The sequence below is a fragment of the Sitophilus oryzae genome, unplaced genomic scaffold (assembly GCF_002938485.1).
Source record: "Sitophilus oryzae breed Bouriz unplaced genomic scaffold, Soryzae_2.0 scaffold_1082_pilon_pilon, whole genome shotgun sequence".
NCBI lineage: Eukaryota > Metazoa > Arthropoda > Insecta > Coleoptera > Curculionidae > Sitophilus > Sitophilus oryzae.
Genome location: NW_022145707.1, coordinates 286701 through 310430, shown reverse-complemented (window position 1 = coordinate 310430; position 23730 = coordinate 286701). Strand labels below are relative to the sequence as shown.

Genomic DNA, 23730 nt, shown 5'->3' with positions numbered 1-23730 from the left:
TAGGTAAAGATGGAATTGGTCTGTTTACAAAAGTTTGTGGAAAAATTGTTTGTATATCCCGATAAGACCTGTTTTGGAAATACCATTTTACAATTTACAATTTGAATTTTCTCACGAACTTCGTAAACATCCATTATTTTACTTAAAAAATAAATTTTACACGAGAGCTGTAGCGAGAATCTATGTATTCGTTTTGGCTATTAAAACACGAATTTGTAAATACAAATTCTGTAACATTTTTATCACATATCTACCTATTTTTATTTTATCGCATTTTTTCGCCTGCTTTTTATCCGGCGGACGGGTATACGCTAATTCGTCCGGTTCTGCCTATGTTACTACTACCGTGGTCCGGTCTGTATATTTCTTTTATCGGGGCCCTGAAAATATTACATTTGTACCTACTTATTTAAGACTCACCTTGTATTTATTTGTTCATCATTTGTGAATCATTTGCGAATATTCGCACATTTTTGAATATTCGCATCTGCATTCGTATTCGAATGTTTAAAAATTTGATATTCGTTACATCACTAATCAATAATAGGCACATCTATGAAAGGTATTTGTACATTATTCATTTTCTAGATGGAGCAAATTTACCTCTAATGTTTGCTCCCGAGTCTGGAAACATGTTGGGAGGAACTGTAGTCAACATCACTGGACCATGTTTCAATCCTTCCGATCAGGTTCTTTGCAAGTTTGATGTGGCTGACGTGGTTTATGGTGTAGTAGTCAGTAGAAACAGAGCTATTTGCATTCAGCCACCTTTAATGGTAGAAGGTTACGTTAGGCTGGAAATTGCTATTGACCTGGAACTTATAAATGGAAAGGGAGATACTATGTTGGTAAGTGATACCTTGATTGGGGATATCATATCACCCACAACGATGCTTTCTAAACATTTCTAGTACTTTGTGCTAAAGAGAATTAGGTACTCATAAAAGTACTTGATTTTATAGTTGATTTTTATGAATATTGCTCAATCTTAAGCAAATTTCAAATGAACCAATCAACAATAAAAGAATTAAAAAAAAAAATCAAAACTTAATTTTTTGTAAATGTTGTAACAAATGTAATTTTTTAGTCTTCATATTTAAATTGATTATTAATAAATATTTCTAACAAAATGATTTCTAATAATGTATTTTTATAGAAAATCCTGCTAGTGCAGCCCAGAAAATTTACTTCAAAGATATGAAGGTCCATGACAAATCACCTGCAGAAATCAAAATAACATGGGAAAAGTACAATTTAACTACCAACGATAACGCAAATATTAGGATATCATTATGGGGTTACAGAGAAACAACTATTCGTCCTGCATTTTTGTATATTACAGGTAATCTTTAAAATCAATTATTAATAAATTTATAATTAATATTTTTTATGAGCATAGTATTGTTATTATCATATTATCAGAAAAACTATACGTGAAACTTATCTACATTACAATTATTATTATAATAGATGTATTAAAATAGTTTAACCAGTCTTATTATGATTTACGCAGGTAAATTGGAATTAAATGCAAAAAAAATATATTCTCATTCAAACATACTTATTATATTTGGTTTAGTCAGAAAGTATACACTTTTGACAAACATTTAATGTCATATGTTATTTTTACCTACCAGAATAAACAAAGTATACCAAATATACTATTATGAAATTTTACTAATTTTAGATATTGCAAGCAACGTCCAGAATACAGGAGAGTATACCATTGTGCCATCACAATATAGAAATAGAGAAAACACTTTCCTAACAGACATCAAGTTCGGTTTCATTCAAATAAATTTGACAGATACTATCCCAGTACAGTCTGATTATAACAGCGCTGCACAATCGGTAGAAATAAATCCAGTAGTATGGAGTAGGTAAGTCTATAATAGTTCATATCAAATAAACTTTTAGTCACGTGATTAAGCTTGACCGGCACAGCGTTGCCTACCTTTGCATATTTTCTTTTAATCAAAATATTTTAGGAAACAAAAATAAACTAAATATAAATATATAAACAGTTATTATATACATCAACAAAACTCGCCTTCTTAACAGCGCTTAAGGAACGTAAAGGGTCATTGCTACCGCTTTGCCGTTCAAAATATTCTAATAAAGTTGCGATGAGTTTCTTACGGCTATTAAGTAATCTTGTACAATTCGCACTAAAAGAGGTTCTAAAAACAATAATATTTGACTGCAAGGTTTAGTAATAAACATTTTTAAGCTTGAAGTATCATATATACCATAACAGTATTTATTTAAACTAAAAACTCGTAATATAGAACTAAAGTGTCAAAACGAATGACAGAATGTCGGAAAATAAATAAATAAATGTGGCAACTTGACATTTTTTACAGTAGAGCTACCACGTGAATCCCCAGCGCAAAATTTAAATTCCTGTTAGTCAGCCCGGCGTGGAAAATATCCATGGTTGGCAACAATGAATTTAAAATCGCTCTCGATTACGTAACTAAAAGTTTAATTGGTATCAAATATACAGGGTGGCGCACCTCATTCGCCTCGGTTGATTATATGAAAACGGAAAGCTGTAGAAACAAAATATTTTATGGGTATATGTGAAGAGGTAATGTGCACAATTTAAAATTATTTTGAAATGTACAGGGTGTTTCAGAACTAAGTTCCATACCAAAGTTATATTTTTTCTTATGGAACACCCGGTATTTTATTTAATTTTTGGATTATTGGACCCAAAAAAGGTATTTATTATAAGGGTTAAATATGTTTAAAACCTTTGGTTTTTGAGATATTTAAAGATATTTAAATTTGCATGCTACAATAGAATAGATTATTAACACCCTGTACATTACTTTTCAGAATTAGTTCTTGTGCTGAGTTTAAAGGTAGAGAAATAAACTTTACAGAAAAATGTCATTCCTTCCTTAAATGTATACAGGGGTATCAAAAATTACTGGTCTATTTTAAATATTTATTTTACATAAAAACTTCGTTATTTCAAATGCAACACTATGTATTTTTTTAAATAAGTCGAAGCAGATTTAAATGCTCTTTCAAATTATATTAGGGTTTCCTATACCTATCTGGCTCAGATTTTGAATAAAAAGCGATTTTTCAATAAAATTGTCATCAAGATGGCTAGTGTTGTCATGGCAAGTTTCTAGTGACAATTAGTAGCTATTTTGAAAATCAAAATTAGTTTATGGACTTATTTAAATTTTTACCAATTTTACTTTTATTTAATTTACCTACAATAGTTTAATAAATAATATTTATTAATTATGTGTATATTATTCTATCAAGAAAAACGAAGAAGTAGTTCTTTGAATTATTTTACTATGACTTGTAGATATACGGATTTTCTATAAAATAGCCAATTACGGCAAACTCATTTTATTCACTTCCAACGACAGGTTTCTGCCTAATAGGTTTTTTATAAACCACACTACCAGCTCTGCGAAATAGGACAAGAAGTTTTTCAAAGAAACGCTTATCAGGAAGATTCCTATTTGGATATCTTTGATCATAAGCCCTTGAGGCCAAGAAGCAATTTTCCTCACAAAATAATATCACTAGTAACATATCTATTCATTCCGTCAACAGATACTGCTTTATTTTTCTTGATAAAATAATGAATACTTACTTATTAAACTATTGTAGGTAAATTTAAGTAAACTGTTATAAATTATAAATAATAATGCCCATAAAATAATGTCGACTTTGAAAATAGTTACTAACTGTCACTAGAAAATTGCCATGGCGACACCAGCCATCTTGATTGTAATTTTATTTAAAAATCGCTTCAAAATCTGATCTAGGTATAGGAAACTCTAATATAGTTTGAAAGAGCATTTGAATCTGCTTAGATTTATTTAAAAAAATACAGGGTGTTGTATTTGAAATAACTAAGTTTTTATTTAAAATATATCCTTAAAATAGATCAGCAACTTTTGATAGCCCTGTATACATTTAAGGAACCAATACCATTTTTCAGGAAAGTTCAGTTTTAATTTTCAGTTTATTTTTCTACCTTTAAACTCAGCATAAGAATTAATTCTGAGAAAAGTAATGTACAGGGTGTTAATAGTCTATTCTATTGTAGTCTGCAAATTTAAATATCTTTAAATATCTCAAAAACTAAAGATTTTAAACATATTTAACCTTTATAATAAATGCCTTTTTTTGGACCCAAGAATCCAAAAACGAAATAAAATACTGGGTGTTCCATAAGAAAAAATATAACTTTGATATGGATCTTAGTTCTGGAACATCCTGAATATTTCAAAATAATTTTAAATTGTGCACATTGTCTCCCCACATATATCCATAAAATATTTTGTTTCTACATCTTTCCGTTTTCGTATAATCAACCGAGGCGAATGAGTTGCGCCACCCTGTATGTATAATATACTGTATAATAATAAAAACGCGTCAAGTTGATTTCAAAGTGACGGCAGATGATATTCACCTTGACACTGTATAGATACTATATCATACAGTATAAAAGTCGAAGGAAATTCTACCAGATATTTTATAAATAATAAATATATACAGGGTGACGCCTCTCATACGCCGCGGAGGCTCCAAGGAGAACGGGAGTTTATATTGAAATGAAATTTTCGGAGCATATGTAGGTTAATTCAGAGCACTTTTTAAAAATATAGAGAGTTCTACAGGGCGTCCCCAAAAAAAGTAACATCAAAGTTGTGTTTTTTGTAATGGAACACCCTATATATTAATTGATTTTCGGATTCTGGGAGAAAAACAAAGGTGAGTTTTATAAGAGAAGTATATGACGAAAATGTAAGGTTTTTGACATATTTAACATTTTCTAGAAATAAAGAACAATTTTTAAATTACAATTTATCTAAACTGGAATTTATTCTGTATAGCCTAATAAGTATATAGTTAAATTAACTATTGTACTTTAAATCAAATTAAAACTTGATCCAAAAAGTTATACAGGGTGAGACAAAATTAATATTGACAATGGTCACCTTTAAAAGCATGTTACTCTCTTATTTTAAATGGAACACCCAGTATATTATTCCGATATTCAATGGAGAATTCATATCTCTTCAAAATACTATTAAAGTTGCCTACCCCTCAAACAAAGATTTTCCTAGATATTTTCATTTACATGATTTGATCTGAGTAGATCTTTATTATTTGATAAAATCTAGGTGGTTGTGATATGTCTGACGTTACTTCAACATAGTTGTCTAACTAGTCCAACTTTAATAACTAGTTATCATTTTGTGTTAGTTAAAACAAAAACATTTCTCAGAAATTTGCCGAAAATGCAAACTTATCCTACATCAGAGAGAACTGATATGATCTTATTAGTTGGTGAATGCATATGCAAAAACTCGACCAACTACTGTCGACAACATGAGAGAAATTATTGCAGCTGCTTTTCGAGGTAGAACTCCACATATGCCTTTTAAAATGAAAAGATGCTTTTGAAAAGACAATCATTTTATGCAGTTAACAGAAAAGTAAGCATTTCATCTAGCTAATTTTTGTCGCATAATTATAGGTTTATATCTAGTTATATTTCTGTAATAATTAAAATATGTTTTAAACGTGTATCTTTTTATTACCCTTGAGTATTTTACTCTACAATCTTTAATTTTTGTTAAATTAACAAAAGGTATATCACACAGCCACCTAGATTTATTCAAATAATTAAGATCTAATGACGCAAAATCATAAAAATTAAAATATCTAGGAAAGGCTTTGTCTGAGGGGTAGGCAACTTTAATAATATTTTGAAGATATATAAATTCTTCATTGAACACCGGAAAAATATACTGAATGTTCCATTTAAAATAAAGGAGTAACTTGCTTTTAAAAGTGACTAATGTTCCATATTAATTTGGTTTCACCCTGTATAACTTTTTGGCTCAAATTTCAATTTGGTTTAACATACATGGTTACTGTAATTAAATATCAGGCTATACAAAGTCAACTAAAATTTAGGTAGCTGTTATCGAAATTTAAAATTTATTCTTCATTTTCACAAAATGTGAAATATGTCAGAATCCTTAGATTTTATGTTTATTCTTCTTTAACAAAACTCATCTTTATTTTTTTCCTAGAATCCGAAAATTAACTAATATTTTGGGTATTCCATTAGTAAAAACACAACTTTGATGTGTTACTTTCTTTGGGGACACCCTGTACAATTCTATATATTTTTAAAAAATGTTTTCAGTTAACCTATATATGCTGCCAAAATTTCATTTGCTTCTCCTTGGAGCTTCTGCGGCGCATCAGAGGCGCCACCCTGTGCATACTTCAACTTAGTTGGAAATGAGGCTCGTTCGACAGCGATCTTCATTTCCAAGCCATCTCTGACGCCGTTACTTTTTTTCTATCGGATGGTATTATGGTTACCTTATATGTTTCTTTTTAAAATTCTAATTTAGACCCATCCCTCTTGGTTGGTACTTCGGCTGGCAATGGGAAAGACTTTACGGAACAAACTGGCCAGAATATTTGTGCAACGATTGGCTGCGAACTGACAGATACTTGAAGAACTTCGCACACGAACTACCCCAGTGTCCGTGTACTTTAGAACAAGCCCTAGCAGACAAAGGCAAATACATGCCTGATTGGGATTGTGACAAAGATTCCAACCCCACTTGCTATTACAACAACCAAGCTGTGCATTGCGTTAAAACTGGATCACCAACGTAAGTTATAATACATAGTTTGTGTTTGAATAATTATACAGGGTGGTCCGAACTGTTATTCCGGAATCTTCGGCAGCATATTCTGCAGATAAAAATAAGCAAAAAAGCTCGTATAAATGTATGTCCGAAAATGCTTGGTTTCGGAGATACAGGGTGTAGAAGTTTCATGTTTATTTCGATTTTTTACAAATAATTTCTGAAGTAACGTCAATATTTGTATGAAATTTGGAGTTTTTTTACATAAGAAATTTGATTTTGATGTCAATATGACTCCTATTTGTAGGGGGCGCCACTTACATGTGTTTTAACAAAGTGTTTTAACTGTTTTGAAAAGTAATAATTTTTCGTCCGTACCTGTATAAAACTACTGAGTGAAAAAAATGTATCTTGACTACGCTACGAGCAACCGAACGAGCAAGATATTTAAAATGGAAATAATCAGTACATGCCAGTACTGACAAAAAATAAACATGTTGAGTAGGTAGTTGTTATATGACTGAAATGATAAATTTGGCAACTTTTAATTTTTTTAAATTAGTCATAAATTTTTCTTGGAAAAAATTATGATAAAACCGTTTCTGTTGAACAGATGACGTTTGATTAGATGAAGAACATTCACACTGATAGTGTAAATAACAATCAAATGTCTGTCGGTTTGCGTAAAATTTTCATTGTTATTCTACTATATTATGCTTGTGATTTATTTTGTTTTAAATTGTAATATTTCCAGAAATTTTCAAAAAAAGTTACAAACAGTATTTCTAATAATGGCTTAATATTTAATCGTAGATTGGAAGGTTCTGAGCAGCAATGTTGCTACGACAAAAACCACTACCTTATGCTTTCTTACGATCAGCAGTGGGGTTCAAGTCCAAGGCGTTGCCACAATTTAGGTCTCATGCCTTACCAAGAAGCAACCAAGGTACCCACGCTATCTCAATGGTTTAACGATGTTGTTCCCAAGTACCTGTGCTGTTTATGGCAAGATGAACAAGCCGTGGGATGCGAAACATTGAGATTTGAAAGGAGACCTACTCAGGATTGCGTAGCATATCAAGCACCAGGTAATTTTTTGATAAATATGTTGAGCATTTTTTTCTGTTCACAGAATGATGTACTCTGATGTACCTATAGGTTATTCCACATACAGGGTGTTTCAAAAAACATTTGCCATCTCTCGTGGGGAGATTCCTCACATAAAAATAAGATTTATCAACATAGGTCCGATTCTGCTTTGTTTCGTAGCTACAGGGTGTTAAGCCTTAATAATCTTTCGATTTATTATAATTTTTTTCCAAGTACTTTTAGTGATTCGAATGAAATTTCGCGGGTAAAAGTTACTATAAGTGCTACATATTTTAATGCTAAAAAAGTGTCGATGAATTTATCAGGGACGTGCATATGGGTTATCACTGGAATATTAAAAAAAAAACATGTGCGCCACTGACTTTTTTCTTTTGATATCAAAATTATTTGGGGCGTTTAATACCAATTAAAAGTTATTTCTTGATATTTTGTCTAATTCAGCCTACTTGATGAGATAAACGCAATTTTATTAATCACAATTAATAAAATCAAAATAAAAATAAAATTATTAAATTATGTATTTTTACTAATTTCTTATTAAATATTGTTACCATTAGTTATTATTACTATTAGTCCAACCTACAGCAATTTTAATCTCCCCACGAGGGATGGCACATGTTTTTGAAACACCCTGTATAATCCGCTTAATTTGGATGTTATCAGCTAACAAGATGCCCTTTTAGTGTTCTTTAATTGTAGAGGACAATGATTGCTTTTCTCTATTAGTTTTCTCTAACTTTTCACACTTTAACGGTATATGAAATACACATTCTATTTTTAAAATCAGATTTTTCAAGTTTTTGCATTGTCTCGAATGACGTAATTAGTCTGCATGGGGTTATAATAAGTAGTGACGGGAGTACTCGTTATTGAAATAACCGACATCGCTCGATTATGAACGAGCGATGTAAGTGACGAGTTACGAGCGACGAACGCAAGCGATCCTAGATTGAAATAAATTGAAATCAGATTTTAATATGACATACTCGATACAAAGCCGAGCGAATTTTATACATACATTGCAGGTAGCAAATTTATACGACATTATCCGTTGCGTTACAAAATGTTTCGACCTACACCGACAAGACTTCAAAGTAAATTGAATATGAAGTGAATTAAGCGATTACTCGTCGCTCGTCGCTTGCTACTTGCCATTCACCACCGAAAGAATATTATGTTCTCTGCGCACGCAACTTACTGCTTGGCGTTACGAGTTGCAAGTACAAGCGAAAAGCGACGGGCGAAAAACCGTATTTTTAATACGAGCGAAATTTTGCTCAAGCGATCGCTCGATTATTGAAATTCCTTGAAAGTCGGGTACTCGATTATTGAAATTAATCCGTTTTGCCATCACTAATAATAAGTTTAAGTAACTCTAAAACATATTAGGACTGATAAATTGGCTAAAGGAATAATTTTCTTCTTTAACAAGGCGTTGCTGGTGTTTATGGTGATCCCCACATTGTAACCTTCGACGATTTGGAGTACACGTTTAATGGAAAAGGAGAATTTGTTTTGATAAAGTCCAACGCCAGACTAGATAACATTGAAGTTCAGGGCCGATTTGAACAGATGGATCCTAACCTATATGGTGAAGTTAGAGCGACTCAACTGACATCTGTAGTAGCAAGAGGCAATTCTTCTACTGTGGTAGAAGTTAGGAGAAGACCAGAATACGCAAGGTAGTTATCGAATTATATATTTTTTCATAATCTTTTTACTTTTATTTAATATCAATGCAATTTATTTATGTATATTTATAGATGGAGATACAGACTAGATGTTATAACAGATGGAAAAAGGGTTTACTTTGACAGACCGTCCTTAAAATTCCAACATTTTCCTGGTGTGACCGTTTATACTCCGACCTACATTTTGAATCAGTCTGAAGTGATTATGATGTTTGACAATGGAGTTGGAGTGGAGGTCTTGGACAATCAAGGTACTATTTTATACAGGGTGATTCTTCTGACATGCTAATATTTAAGGGGGTGATTTCTGGACCTATTCTAAGAGAAAAACTTCATATGAATGTATGTTCTAAACATCTTAATTTCTGAGATACAGGGTGGTAAAATTTTCTAAAAAAACCTTTTTTTCATAATATCTCTGCCTTTATTATAGATATCTTTATAAAACTTGATACACGTCTTCTATTTTTCAACATACTTTTTTTGATGTACAAACAATTTTATTTATTTCAACCAGTGCCATCCATACGGGTTTTACATTGAATATTTTTAAAGAAAAAATTGGTACGCTACTAATTTCTCTTAAAATAAAAAGATTATTTTCAAAATCCCCGATCGATTCTTAAAAACTTTTAAGTCTTGATTTTTTCTTCCGACGCGACGCATAGTTTTTGCTTAAAAAAATTAAAGTCAGTTTACTTTAGGGCAGGGTTGGGTAGGGAGAAAATGTTATATTTTCTACCAGATTTTCTACACGTAGAAAATTAGTTTTCTACACCAACTAATTTTTTACATTTTTTACATGTCCAGACGTAGAAAATTAGTTTTGAAAACCGTTCACCTTTTCGAACTAAATGAAGCGCACGTAAAAAGTTCTAGCTTTTTATGTCATTTGTTGAAATTACTGTGCCTATAAGGATAAAAGAAGTACCACCAGTAGTACTCTCTACCACAATGGAAAGTACCCTTTCAGGGCTGTTACGGAATTTTTTACAATCGCCCTTCGCTTTGACATTAAAATGTGCAATTTTCAGGTATTGTAAGAATGTAGAATGTAGAATGAGTAAGAGGGAGGGTTAATCACTGCGATCTTAAAGATCTATTGTGCCCCCTTCCTTGAGTCATCACACAATCTATAACCCATCATACCCCTGTTGTAGATGGGACAGGGTATTTCCCATCCTCCTCTGACAACAGTTCCTCCTCCGAGGGTACACACCCTTCCACGTTTGGAGTTTGGCCCTCCGTGCCGCTTCACAGTCGAGGAGCTTGCTTCCGGTTGAGGAACCCGTGAGGTGGAGGCTGGTGTTGTCCCGTATCTATAATAGAGGATATGTCCCTCTTTCTCTATTGCCTCCTTGGCTTTGAGGTCAATTCCTATTGTGAGGACCTGACCATGATCCTCCTCCCTCGAGTTGATTACTCGCTAACTCGATGTCCTTACATTCAAGTTCTGACCTTGGATAACACTCAGCAGATAGGTTGTGTCTTTCCCCTTGCTCCTCGGCAGAAAGACCCTACGTTCCAAATAATATAAAAATATTTAAAATTAATACCTTGTAAGTAATTTTATATATCGAGAAACTATGCTTACGTTCCTTAAATTTGACACTTTATGTCAGTTTAATAATATATTTTCGTTCATTTATGCTTATAGGCGTAAAAGTGCTTTACTTTTATGCGTAGGCGTTAAAATTAATACTTTTGTGACGTTTAAAAAAAAATTGTGTATTTACATTTACATCCTTTTGTTTCGAATGTCGATATAAATTTTTATAATTTCTCATATGAACTTTTCTATTTTATTTTAACTTGGAACAGAACAGTTTGTGAAAAATTGAAACATATTTAATAATAATGATACACTGTTGTGTATATTTAGTTATTAAAATTGTTAAAATAAATAAGTCATAACAATTATTTAATAAAACAAATATCAAAGTGCGATTTCCACCAACCAATTCGCCGATTCTTGAGATACACAATCTATGAGGATTATGCCCACCCGAAAGTGTATCCCCGCAAAACGCAGCTGACCCTCATTTTGTAGACCGTTGTGTTGCGATCCGATCGCCACAACTTCGTTCAGTATAGCCTCTTCTAGAGACGTTTGCTGGTCGGTGGTCAGAGCAACCTCTAGGAAATCCTTTGGCAGCACCGCCATTTTCACTTGTCCAGGAATAGCGGCAAAACTGGTGCTACGACCCTGCTTGCCTCCCGGTGTTGGACGGCTTTCCATCCTGACTTTTTTCTCTACCTGCCGGAGAAGAGGTGAGAGGTTCTCGCCCTCTCTCTTGCCCTTTGATGGAGATGAGTCGGGTTGTTTCTTGGTTTCTTTACTCTCCCCTTTTCGGAGGAGTGTTTTCGCTTTTGCTTTCTCTGGAGCAAGTCCTTCGTGGAGCAGTCGGAGGTATCTCCGTGCTTCTGCTCCGCTAAGACCTACTCACAGAGGATCGTCTAGCCCGTCTGGTTGACCCAGGCCGGGTAGACGAAACGGTAGCTTATGTCGCTTATTGGGTCTAGAGGTAGGCCCCCCACCCTTGCTGGAGAAGGTGGTAGCTTGTGGGCCACTTGTGGAGGATGATCCCAAGCAAGTGTCAGCCGCCCCCCCACCCCTGTAGTTTCCTTTGGATTTAGTCCCTTGGAACTTTCATTTGTAATGTTCCCAGTGCCGCTAGGGGGCTTCCCCACAGCTTCACCGGTGATGTTTTTAATACTAGATCTCATAGTGTTCCCACGAGTCGCTAGGGTAGTAGTCGGTTCACTTCCACAGAGCCCCGCATGCAGAATTAAGGGGTAAATACAATGGGGTGCCCCTGATGCCCCAAGGTTGAGGCCAATAATTTTTAGGTATTACCAATGTTCTTAAAATAAACAAAATATATTATTTTTATTTAACCTTTCGAGAGCTGTAACTTCTTCAGGAAGCATTTTAGGGCATATGTTCATAGGAACTTTTTGTTTTATTTTCTTTTCTTTATTATTTTGTCGAATCACCCACCTAAGTTAGACACACTATTTTTTTGACACCCTGTATAAAAGTAAGCAAATTTGTGCTACACAAATGACCTTTTTAACAAAATACCTACTGTAAATCCTTAAAAATTTATTTCGTTTTGAGTAGAGTTAGTGAGCGTCACAAATTTCTATATTTGTTTTTGTTAGAAATAGTTTGCACGTTGATAACTTGTTTTTTTTTTTGTTTTCTGTAGGTTATATGACAGCCAGAGTATATCTGCCATGGTCATTCATTAACAAAACCGCCGGTCTACTTGGAAATTGGAGTTTTAATAAAGAAGACGATTTTACTTTACCCGATGGCTCTAGAGTAAGCGTAGTTTCAAATATCAACGACATGCAGAGAGTATACACCGATTTTGGATCAAAATGGATGATAGATGATGTATTAGATTCACAGAAAGGTAACTACATTCTTTTGTATTTTCCGTATAATTTTTTGATATTCAATAAACCTAAAAGTAGGTATAAAATTCGGAAAAATAGAAGTATGAACAAAATAATTTATTATTTAAGTGCGTCGGGAATCTGTAACTCCTAGAATAAAAAACTTGGAAATTTTGTGTAAGTGCAAATCTAAAGTATGTTCTAGGATGTATTTCAGGAAAATATTTTAACTTCTATAGGGTGGCTCAAAAAAGTGTGAGTGAATTGGGATGATTTTTTTTAAACGGGACACCCTGTATATTATTGCATTTTGGGCTTCCTTTCAGACCACTTTATATAATTCTAAGATATGAGTAGATATATTTCGATAGTTTATGTGTATCTATTTCTAAGAATGAGAGAAATATTAGGGTTTTTATCTTTATATCGAAGCGGGCTTTGATTTTGAGTTGACCTATTTGCCCAATTATTTTTTATCACAATTTAATATTCTTTATTATTATTTATCTGCATAATTAAAGACTTTTCAAAAGGTAAATTAACATTCTATTATTATTAGTAATAGTAATTATTAGTATTAGTAATTACAACTGAAATCGATACAATAAACAAAGAACAAACCTAAAAAACGTATTTTTTGAGTGACGAATATAGTTCTCTCTCTTAAAAAATCAAAGATGTTCAAATTGAGCATCTCCTTGTTGAATACACAATAAACATCTTTTGCGCACAGAGTTACAACGATTTATTAGGCGAACTAGTTTAATAACTCCAAAAGCTTACCTAGTAGCCTTCTGCAATTCCTTCTGTCGTCCCAATGGTTCTTCCCTTATATATAAGGTATTTTAATTTCCCCCATAAAAATGTCGAAAGAAGTTAAATCACAGAACCTAGCAGGCCAAGATATGGGCCCCTTATTCCAACCCAATTCTCTCTAAATTCTCCATTTAATAGTTCAGTTGTAACCCTGGCGTTTTAATTGTAATTGGTAATACTAATACAGAATGTTGATTTACCTTTTGAAATTTTTTTAATTATGCAGATAAATAATGATATAGAATATTAAATTATGATAAAAAATAATAATTAGGCAACTAGGTCAACACAAAATCAAGGCCCGCTTCGATACAAAGGTAAAAAACCTAATATTTCTCCCATTCTTAGAAATAAATACACATAACTTTATATCGTTGGAAAGGGTTAAACGCCAGAATTTTTTTAAGTTCATAGCCAACTATGATGTCCATTTAAAAAATTATATTTTTTATTATTTCTGACAAAAAGAGCATGTATAGAAAAACACTGACTACGCCACTGGATTGTTCTTAACAAAGTACGTTAAGAACGTTTTTACAGAATGTTATTATTCCGCGAAATACAAAAGTTATGGGCAATTTTCTAAATGGTAAAAAATTCAAAAGGACGCCGTATCTCAGTTGGCAGTGAAAGTATCAACAGGCGGTTTACGCCATTAAACGTGTCTCAGAAATCGAGTCTATGACATCTATGTCGGTTTTGCTCTATCTAGTCAGGAAATAGGTTTTCTCTGTCAAAACAGACCAATTTCGACCACCCTGTACATGCAAAATATAAAAGACGCATCATCAGTAAACATCTTACTCATGCTGTAAAAGTCTTTGGTAAAAGTGGATTTACCGGATTTATGAGGTAAATAAATATTTGTATTTTATTATAGGCAGAGCACTATTCCTTCGAGAAAATGGCTTGACTTCCTCAAACTACAACAATCGTTCCTTCGTGCCGGTGTTTGTTATGACTCCAGAAGAAATTATACCGGCAAACAGATCCGAACAAATTACGCGAACCTACGACGTGTGCAGCACAAAGATGTACGAATGTTACTACGATTACGCAATGACTCTGAACAGAGACCTGGCCCACTACACCCAAAACTACAAGGCTACGATATATCAGCTTAAGGAGGTTTCTAGAACCAAGGTAATTTTATTTATTACTCTTTATGTCCTACTAGCGTGTACCCGCGACTTGATCGTTTTTTAAATAAAAATATGGTAATATTTGAGAGGTGCAATTTCCTGTCCACAATGTACCGTTTGTGTCCAGGAAGGGTTCATAGATGTCGATTTTCGAAAGAAATCAGAACATGTATATTATTTCGTATATTTTTCATTTTATTGATTTTATGGAGAGCACTGTTCATTAAAATGTTGTATCCTATGTTATAGGGCTTGTTTCTCTTTACAATTTCCTGTCTCACAATGTACCGTTTGTGTCCAGGAAGGGTTCATATTTTCATAGATGCCGATTTTCGAAAGAAATTGCGCTATTTATTTTATTTCGTATATTTTTCATTTTATTGATTTTATGGAAAGCACTGTTCATTAAAATGTTGTATCCTATGTTATAGGGCTTGTTTCTCTCTACAATTTCCTATCTCACAATGTACCGTTTGTATCCAGGAAAGGTTCATATTTTCATATACGTCGATTTTCGAAAGAAATCGGTACATTTATTTTATTTCGTATATTTTTCATTTTATTGATTTTATGGAAAGCACTGTTCCTTAAAATGTTGTATCCTATGTTATAGGGCTTGTTTCTCTCTATAATTTCCTGTCTCACAATGTACCGCTTGTGTCCAGGAAGGGTTCATAGTTTCATAGATGTCGATTTTCGAAAGAAATCGGTACATTTATTTTATTTCGAATATTTTTCGTTCTATTGATTTTATGGAAAGCACTGTTCATTAAAATGTTGTATCTTATGTTATAGGGCTTGTTTCTTTCTACAATTTCCTGTCTCACAATGTACCGTTTGTGTCCAGGAAGGGTTCATATTTTCATAGATGTCGGTTTTCGAAAGAAATTGGTACATTTATTTTATATCGTATACTATTCATTTTATTGATTTTATGGAAAGCACTGTTCATTAAAATGTTGCACCCTATGTTATAGGGCTTGTTTCTCTCTATAATTTCCTGTCTCACAATGTATCGTTGTGTCCAGGAAGGGTTCATATTTTCATAGATGTCGATTTTCGAAAGGAATTGGTACATTTATTTTATTTCGTATAGTTTTCATTTTATTGATTTTATGGAAAGCACTGTTCATTAAAATGTTGTATCCTATGTTTTAGGGCTTGTTTCTCTCTACAATTTCCTGTCTCACAATGTACCGTTTGTGCCCAGGAAGGGTTCATATTTTCATAGTTGTCGATTTTCGAAAGAAATCAGTACATTTATTTTATTTCGTATATTTTTCATTTTATTGATTTTGTGGAAAGCACTCTACAATTTCCTACACTCTACATGTTTTTAGTAATTTAATTAAGAATGTCATTGGAAACTATTTTTTTATCAGGTGGTGTCTTGTGGCATCTTAGAGACGCCTAGGTTCGGAAGAAAGAGCACATTCTTGTTTGTTCCCGGCACCAAAGTGACCTACGAGTGTAACCAAGACTTCGTTCTTGTGGGCGATCCAAGGAGAACGTGTTTAGCTACAGGCCAATGGGACACGCCCGAATATGGTTACACTTACTGTCTACGTGAGTATTCTCATAGATATATACTATACTTTAATAGTAATTAATCTATTTTATTAAAAAGTTTGTAAATGTAAAAATGTATAAAAAGTGTTTAAGAAAAGGCATACAAATGTCAGCTTCTGTCTTTAGAGAAGAAATAGGTATATCTTGTCATAATATACCGGGTGCGTCTCAAAAGTGGCTCACCCTTATAACTTTTTTATTTTTTTAGTTAAAAACCAAACCAAAAACGAAATTTGGTATGTTAGTATATGACATAAATTTGAGTTGATTGACGTATTTAATTGTTTTCGGTCACTTCCGGTTTCACCGGAAATGACTACAACTTTTGATTTTTAAATGGCACCCCCGGTATTTTTTTACTTTATTCGATAGCAAATGTCACTCTGAATAGAATGACACATCATATATCAACTTTTGACATTTTCGCATATGGTTTATTTGAAATTATAACTTGCGGTTCCAATACCAAGTGTGTTATATCAAATTATTCGTAAAAAAATGCTTTTTCCAAACATGAGCCACCCTCGTTCCATTTGAAAAAATTGAGTTATGATTAGAAATACGAGTTGAGAATTTTCCAACTGGCCAGGACAAGACACTAAAAACATAAGACGATCAAATCTTTTTTTCCAAGGCTCCTTGGTGAAGAATTAGTGCTTTTAACATAGCAATGGCACTCTAGATTGAAATTTAAAATTCAATTTTGTTTTAAGCAAAAATGTCAAAAGTTGACATATGATATGTCATTTTATTCAGAATGTCATTTTTTATCGAATAAAGTAAATAAATACCGAGGGTGCCATTTAAAAATCAAAAGTTGTAGCCATTTCCGGCGAAACAGGAAGTGACGGAAAACAATTTAATACGTCAATCAATCCTAATTTATGTCATATACTAACATACCAAATCTCGTTTTTTATCTGAAAAAATAAAAAAGTTATAGGGGTGAGCCACTTTTGAGACGCACCCGGTATAGTGTAACTCAAATTTGAGTTGGAAGCTTTGGAGTTAAACCAGAAAAATGATAAAATTAAATCTTTGGAGAACAAAATATATTTTTAATATTCTGGATGCGCCTTTTGCTAACTGTTATTTGGAATCATCAGCATCAACAAATGATTACAATTATCGACGTCAATGTTCAGAATGATAAAAATTGTTTAATTGGATTAATTGTGTAATACCATACATAATTATAATGTCATATTGTCTGATTACTTGCTCACGTAATATATACAAAATTGCTCTACGTAAGTACATTGTTCTAATACATATAATCTGACGTTTTTGAGTGAAATAACTGAGTTCCACAGACGTCATCGCTATCTAGATAGTTTGATTGAAGAGTTTGATTTGAATCTCTGACGATACTATAACTACGTCTTTTTTTATAATATACATTACCAATTTATGATAATTTATGATAAAAATATAAATACAATTTATGATAAAAATAATGATATTACAAGAGGTAATTTTTACTTCATGTTACTCTGAAGAAAGATTAGGATGCCCAATCTTGGTTTTTGAAAAGATTAAAAAAATTTCATGTTTGGCTTACATTTGTAAAACCACTCACTAGGGAGCATGTTGCGCAACATGCTTCTCAATAGGTTTGTCAACAAAAATCACCCAGCCACACACTCAAGAAACATGTTGCAAAACTTCAGTTGACAAAACGCGAAATTTTGAGGTTAACTGTTAACTAGTAGTCTACAACTTGTGCTGCGAACCACACACCTAGGCAACATGCTCAGCTCACGTTGTTGCTTTTTGGTTTTGTCCTGGGAGCCTGCAACTTAGCAACATGTTGACGGACCATCATATACACTTGGAAACTTGTTGACGGCGACTGCGTTCGCCAACATGTTGCGCAACATGCTCCCTAGTGAGTGGCCTGCTTTAAGCATAATAAGCAGACCACTACATGAGTATGTTCATTCAGTATAGATTCATTGATGGTGGGGTTTCATAGGGCATGAAACATCTTTAAAATATCATGAAAAGATGGGGCTTTTCGAGTTTGGTTTGAGTTCACATAGGGTCCGAGTTACGACGCTCCAAAGACCCATTAAATCGGACGATTTTTTTGCCATTGGTGATGGGGTTTTCTAGTGCACGAAATAATGTACCGTTTGTGTCCAGGAAGGGTTCATAGTTTCATAGATGTCGATTTTCGAAAGAAATCAGAACATATATATTATTTCGTATATTTTTCATTTTATTGATTTTATGGAAAGCACTGTTCATTAAAATGTTGTATCCTATGTTATAGGGCTTGTTTCTCTCTACAATTTCCTGTCTCAGAATGTACCGTTTGTGTCCAGGAAGGGTTCATATTTTCATAAATGTCGATTTTCGAAAGAAATCGGTGCATTTATTTTATTTCGTATATTTTTCAATTTATTGATTTTATGGAAAGCACTGTTCATTAAAATGTTGTATCCTATGTTATAGGGCTTGTTTCTCTCTACAATTTCCTGTTTCACAATGTACCGTTTGTGTCCAGGAAGGGTTCATAGTTTCATAGATGTCGATTTTCGAAAGAAATCAGGACATGTATATTATTTCGTATATTTTTCATTTTATTGATTTTATGGAAACCACTGTTCATTAAAATGTTGTATCCTATGTTATAGGGCTTGTTTCTCTCTACAATTTCTTGTCTCACAATGTACCGTTTGTGTCCAGGAAGGTTTCATATTTTCATAGATGTCGATTTTCGAAAGAAATAGGTACATTTATTTTATTTCGTATATTTTTCATTTTATTGATTTTATGGAAAGCACTGTTCATTAAAATATTGTATCCTATGTTATAGGGCTTGTTTCTCTCTACAATTTCCTGTCTCACAATGCCATTAAATCGGACGATTTTTTTGCCATTGATGATGGGATTTTCTGGTGCACGAAAGGTCGTCTAAATATCATGAAATTACGAGTTTCAGCCCCCTAGCTCACAAAGAGCACGAGTTACGACCCTCCAAGATTGATATCATTGTTGTGACGCTTGGCGACCTTCGCGTAACTCTAGCTCGTGTGTCGCGGCCTTGAATTTTTACTCCCATCGCGCGTAAGGAAGTTTCACTTCAGAAAGGTCAGATTAAAAATCGTACGTCAAAGCATTAATAAAAAATGATAATAATAAAACGGATAGATTTAAGTAACGCGTTTAATAGCATTTCACATCCATTAAACCAATTTCTTTCTATTAGGTCAACAAGAATATTCTCAACGCAACGCAGCCATAACCTCAGGAATAATTTTTGCAGTACTCATACCCTTAGTCTTAGTCATAGTGTTTATCGCCTTTAAGGTATATCAAAAGTACATGAACTCGGACGATAGTTCCTGGCAATACGCCCAGAAACCCGCGCTGGCAGCAAGAAGCTTCAGTCCCACCGAGTCCAACAAGAGTCCACTGAGTGACACTTCGACAAGTAGCGTATTTAAACCGCGCATAATGTACGATAAGAGCTATCGCACTCACGAGCCCCTTGTTGGACTCCCTGAAACCGAGTTTGAGTCGAAACAGGTCGATCCTAACGATGTGGGTTACGAAATCGACAGGAAGTCGCTGAGTAGTCCGAATATTCCTGTCAGTCCTACTCCCAGTTCTGTTTCATACACCATGCCGTACCAACAAAAGCCCGATATAGTAAATTATGGTAGCAAACCAAAGTTAGATTATGGTTCTGATGATTATGCCCAACCTTATAAACCCACTAGTAGTTCCTCTGATCCAGCAAGTCCTACTACTGGAAAATTGTCACCCATCACTTATAGAGACAGGGTTGCTAGTAGAAGCAGTGTAATTACTGATGTTTAAAACATTTTTTTTCCTGAACTTTTGATATATCTTTAAAGCTTGATTCCAAACGAATAAAGAAAAGTATAACAGCATGTAGTAATTATATTAAAAATGCTTGTTTAACAGAGTTCTCGTATTATGAATTTTTTAAGGGTCAGAGAATTTTTTAGATAGTACAATGTGTCTAATTTTTATGGAGAGTTACAGGATTTCTCGTTTATGGGTAGATGTACATACAGAGATCCTCTTTGCACTTTACTGTGCTACATTTTTATGAACCTTAAAGGTACGTGCACAATGACTTTTTTTCTTGTCGCGCACACTGAGCCGAACCGAACGCGCCGCATTAAGGAGGGCGCGCACTGAATGGGTATCGGCGCGAGCGAGTGGCACGTAATCTTCAGTTTACGTTGAAATAAATGTAAGCCCGCGCACTGCATTAGATCGGTGCGCTTCGAGCTATCGGCGCCATTCGAGCTATCGGCGCCATTTGAGCTATCGGCGCCATCAGGCAAAATCAGAGAATGCATGGGAGGGGGACGAATAGTTTACGCCGAGCGACTGTTTTTAGTGGAGCGGTTTTACATTAAACATTTCCGATGAATTAACGGGAAAATACGTAGTTTTTCAAGAAAAACTACACGTAGTTAATCATGTAAATTACGTCTTAATTAACTACTTCCGAACCCTGTCTACTACACCCGTATTTGCGAATCGAATTTCTCATCAGTCGCTTCTAGAGTCCTGTCTGCGGCGATAAGCGTGTTACGGCGTGTTGCGGTGATAAGCGTGATATACAGGGCGAGATTGAAAATGTTGTATTTTTCGATCCCTTCGTATCTTGGTTATCTTATAACTCATGGAAAAGGTGAAAACTGGATCCTATAGAATTTTTCACGTAGAATTCAGTAGCGTAACTAGATTTTTGCTGCGAATTGTTATTCTTGAAATATGACCCAAACTTATGTTTTTTTTAATGGGATACCCTGTATATGACATTTGTATTTGATTTGACTTGTTATCAGCTATTTTAAAATAACTCTATACTTATTTTCATAAACAAGGTAAAAAATGCCTTATTTAACTTTCTAACATAGGTGGCCAGGGTGTCCCAAAAAACATTGGTGTCCCAAAAAATAAGTTTTAGTTGTATTTTGAAACCTCAGAAATGAACAAAAATGACAGCTCCCAGCGAAGACTAGTTCTTGACTACGTCACTGGTTTCTACGTAAAATACAAGCAAAATTACCTGGTTAAATTAAATGAAATAAAATGACAACGCCCTTTTAACATAGAGTTAAAAATTAAAACCTTTTAAGCTAGGTTTATTTACGTGAAAAAGTTAGAAACTGCATATTTTTACGTTGTCTATAAACATAAGTATACCATATATTTTATTATAAAAAGCTCATGACAAAGGAAAAAATAATATACAGAATGTCCCATTTAAAAAAAAGTTTTAGTCATATTTTGAAACTAACAGCTCTCAGTGAAGAACTACTTACATATGTCACTGGTTTCTACATAAAATACTCTATGAGGCTCAATTTTCATCTTTTCAATAAGTTATAAGATTACTAAGATACGAAGGGAGCCGACCAATGCAACATTTTCAAAATCGCCCTGTATTTCAGAAATCAAGAAGGCTAGGACAAATCTGTGTGTAGCATCTTTTAGTTTCATAAAAAAAGTAGCACAGCGATTTGAAAACCGCATCTTTGTAAATGTACTTATAAATGAGACTCCATAAAACACACAAAAATAGGATACCCTGTATATTCAATTCCTAATTTTAACCTTGAATATTGTGTTTTATTCATCATGATTTAATACACTAAACTCATGATGATTTAATACATCATGATTTAATACACTAAACTTATCATGATTTAATACACTCATGATGATTTATTTATCATGATTTAATAAAACTCATCATGATTTAATGCACTAAACTCTTAACTCCTTTCAAACTGTAGGAATTACAAATTAGACCAACATAAAAGATACTCTAAAAAGGTTCAAAATTTTACCCCACATTTCAACGTGATCGATTTTTTAGATATACGGGATGGTCCGAATTGTATTCCGGAAACTTCGGCAGCATATGCTACAGATAAAAATAAGTGAAAAAGTTCGTATAAATGTATGTCCTAAAATGCTTAGTTTCGGAGATACAGGGTGTAGAAGTTTCATTTTTATTTCAATTTGTTCTAAATAATTTCTGAAGTAACGTCCATATTTGGATGAAAATTGGTGTCTGGGAGTTTTTTGATATGAGAAATTTGTGATTTTGATGTCAATATGACTCCTACTTGTATAGGGCGCCACCTACGTGTATTTTTACTGTTTTGAAGTGTAATAACTTTTCGTCCGTACCTGTATGAAACAACTGAGTGAAAAAATATACATTTTCATGATTTTCTACGTTAAAAATGTCTCTTGGTAAAAATCGTTACGAGCAACCGTCCTCAAGATATTTAGAATGGAAATAGTCAATACATGTCATTATTGACAAAAATATATAAACTCGTTGAGTAGATAGTCATTTGACTGAAACAATAAATTTGTGAAATTTTTATTTTTTTAAATTAATCATAAATTTTTCTGCGAAAAAATGATATGATAAAACAGTTTTTGTTGAACTTTTGGCACAAAAACATTTCAAATTTATGATTTCAGTCGAATAACTATTTAGTCAACATGTTTAATTTATGTCAATGACAGGTATTGATAATTACGACTCAAATATCTCGAGAACCATTACTCGTAGCGATTTTTACTAAGGGACCTTTTACGTAAAAAGTCGTAAATGTATATTTTTTTTACTCAATAGTTTATACAGGTACGGATGAAAGTTATTACTCTTCAAAACAGTTAAAAATATATGTGGTGGCCCTAAATAGGAGTCATGTTGATATGAAAATCAAATTCCTCATATCAAAAACTCTATCACACACCAATTTTCATCAAATATGAGACGTCTCATAAGTATTTTGGAAAAATCGAAATAAAAAATGAAATTTCTACACCTGTATCTCGAAACTAACGATACAAGACATACTACTCTGAGCTTTTATTATTATCTGCAGAATATGCTGCCAGTTCTACTGAAAGTTTCCGGAAGACGTAATGGTCCTAAAGCTACATTCAGAACCTCCCAATTAGTGGAATAAATTAGTGGTTTCAATTACACTTTATACTTTTTAGTTTACGATCGTTCACAATGTTTAAAAAACACAATTAAAATTAATAGAATATCCCAGCAACAGTTTGCGTTAGTCAGTTGTATAGGGTTGTATCCAAAGAGGAAACCAAAATTTAGCTTACAAAACAATCCAGTTTTAATTCCTAACCACAATTTCTCATGACGGAAGATAATCAAAAGCCAAAATTACATTTCTCGCAAATTTTGAAGTATAATTAGTGGGAAATTAAATAATTTGAGAACTTTTTCTACTAATTGAAAATGTCTACTGCTAGTTTTGACGTTCTGAATGCTTACATTGAAATTAAAGGAACAAACTTCTA

The 23730-nt window shown here is 33.3% G+C and overlaps 1 protein-coding gene across 2 annotated transcripts in view; it reads left to right on the top strand.

Moving 5' to 3' along the window:
- The first annotated feature begins 722 nt into the window (after positions 1-722).
- LOC115880684 (protein mesh-like) overlaps positions 723-23730 on the top strand; it is a 35380-nt gene continuing 12372 nt past the window's right edge. Inside the window, exons 1-11 of one of the 2 annotated variants that reach the window (XM_030897969.1) lie at positions 723-848; positions 1157-1342; positions 1688-1880; positions 6414-6680; positions 7470-7744; positions 9199-9448; positions 9530-9708; positions 12670-12879; positions 14559-14821; positions 16203-16386; positions 19604-20836. In XM_030897969.1, coding sequence (XP_030753829.1) covers positions 1198-1342; positions 1688-1880; positions 6414-6680; positions 7470-7744; positions 9199-9448; positions 9530-9708; positions 12670-12879; positions 14559-14821; positions 16203-16386; positions 19604-20217 — 2580 coding nt within the window. In that variant the 5' untranslated portion in view covers positions 723-848; positions 1157-1197 and the 3' untranslated portion in view covers positions 20218-20836. Of the gene's footprint in view, positions 849-1156; positions 1343-1687; positions 1881-6413; positions 6681-7469; positions 7745-9198; positions 9449-9529; positions 9709-12669; positions 12880-14558; positions 14822-16202; positions 16387-19603; positions 20837-23730 lie in introns of those variants that run through there. The other variant, XM_030897972.1, reaches the window with a different exon arrangement.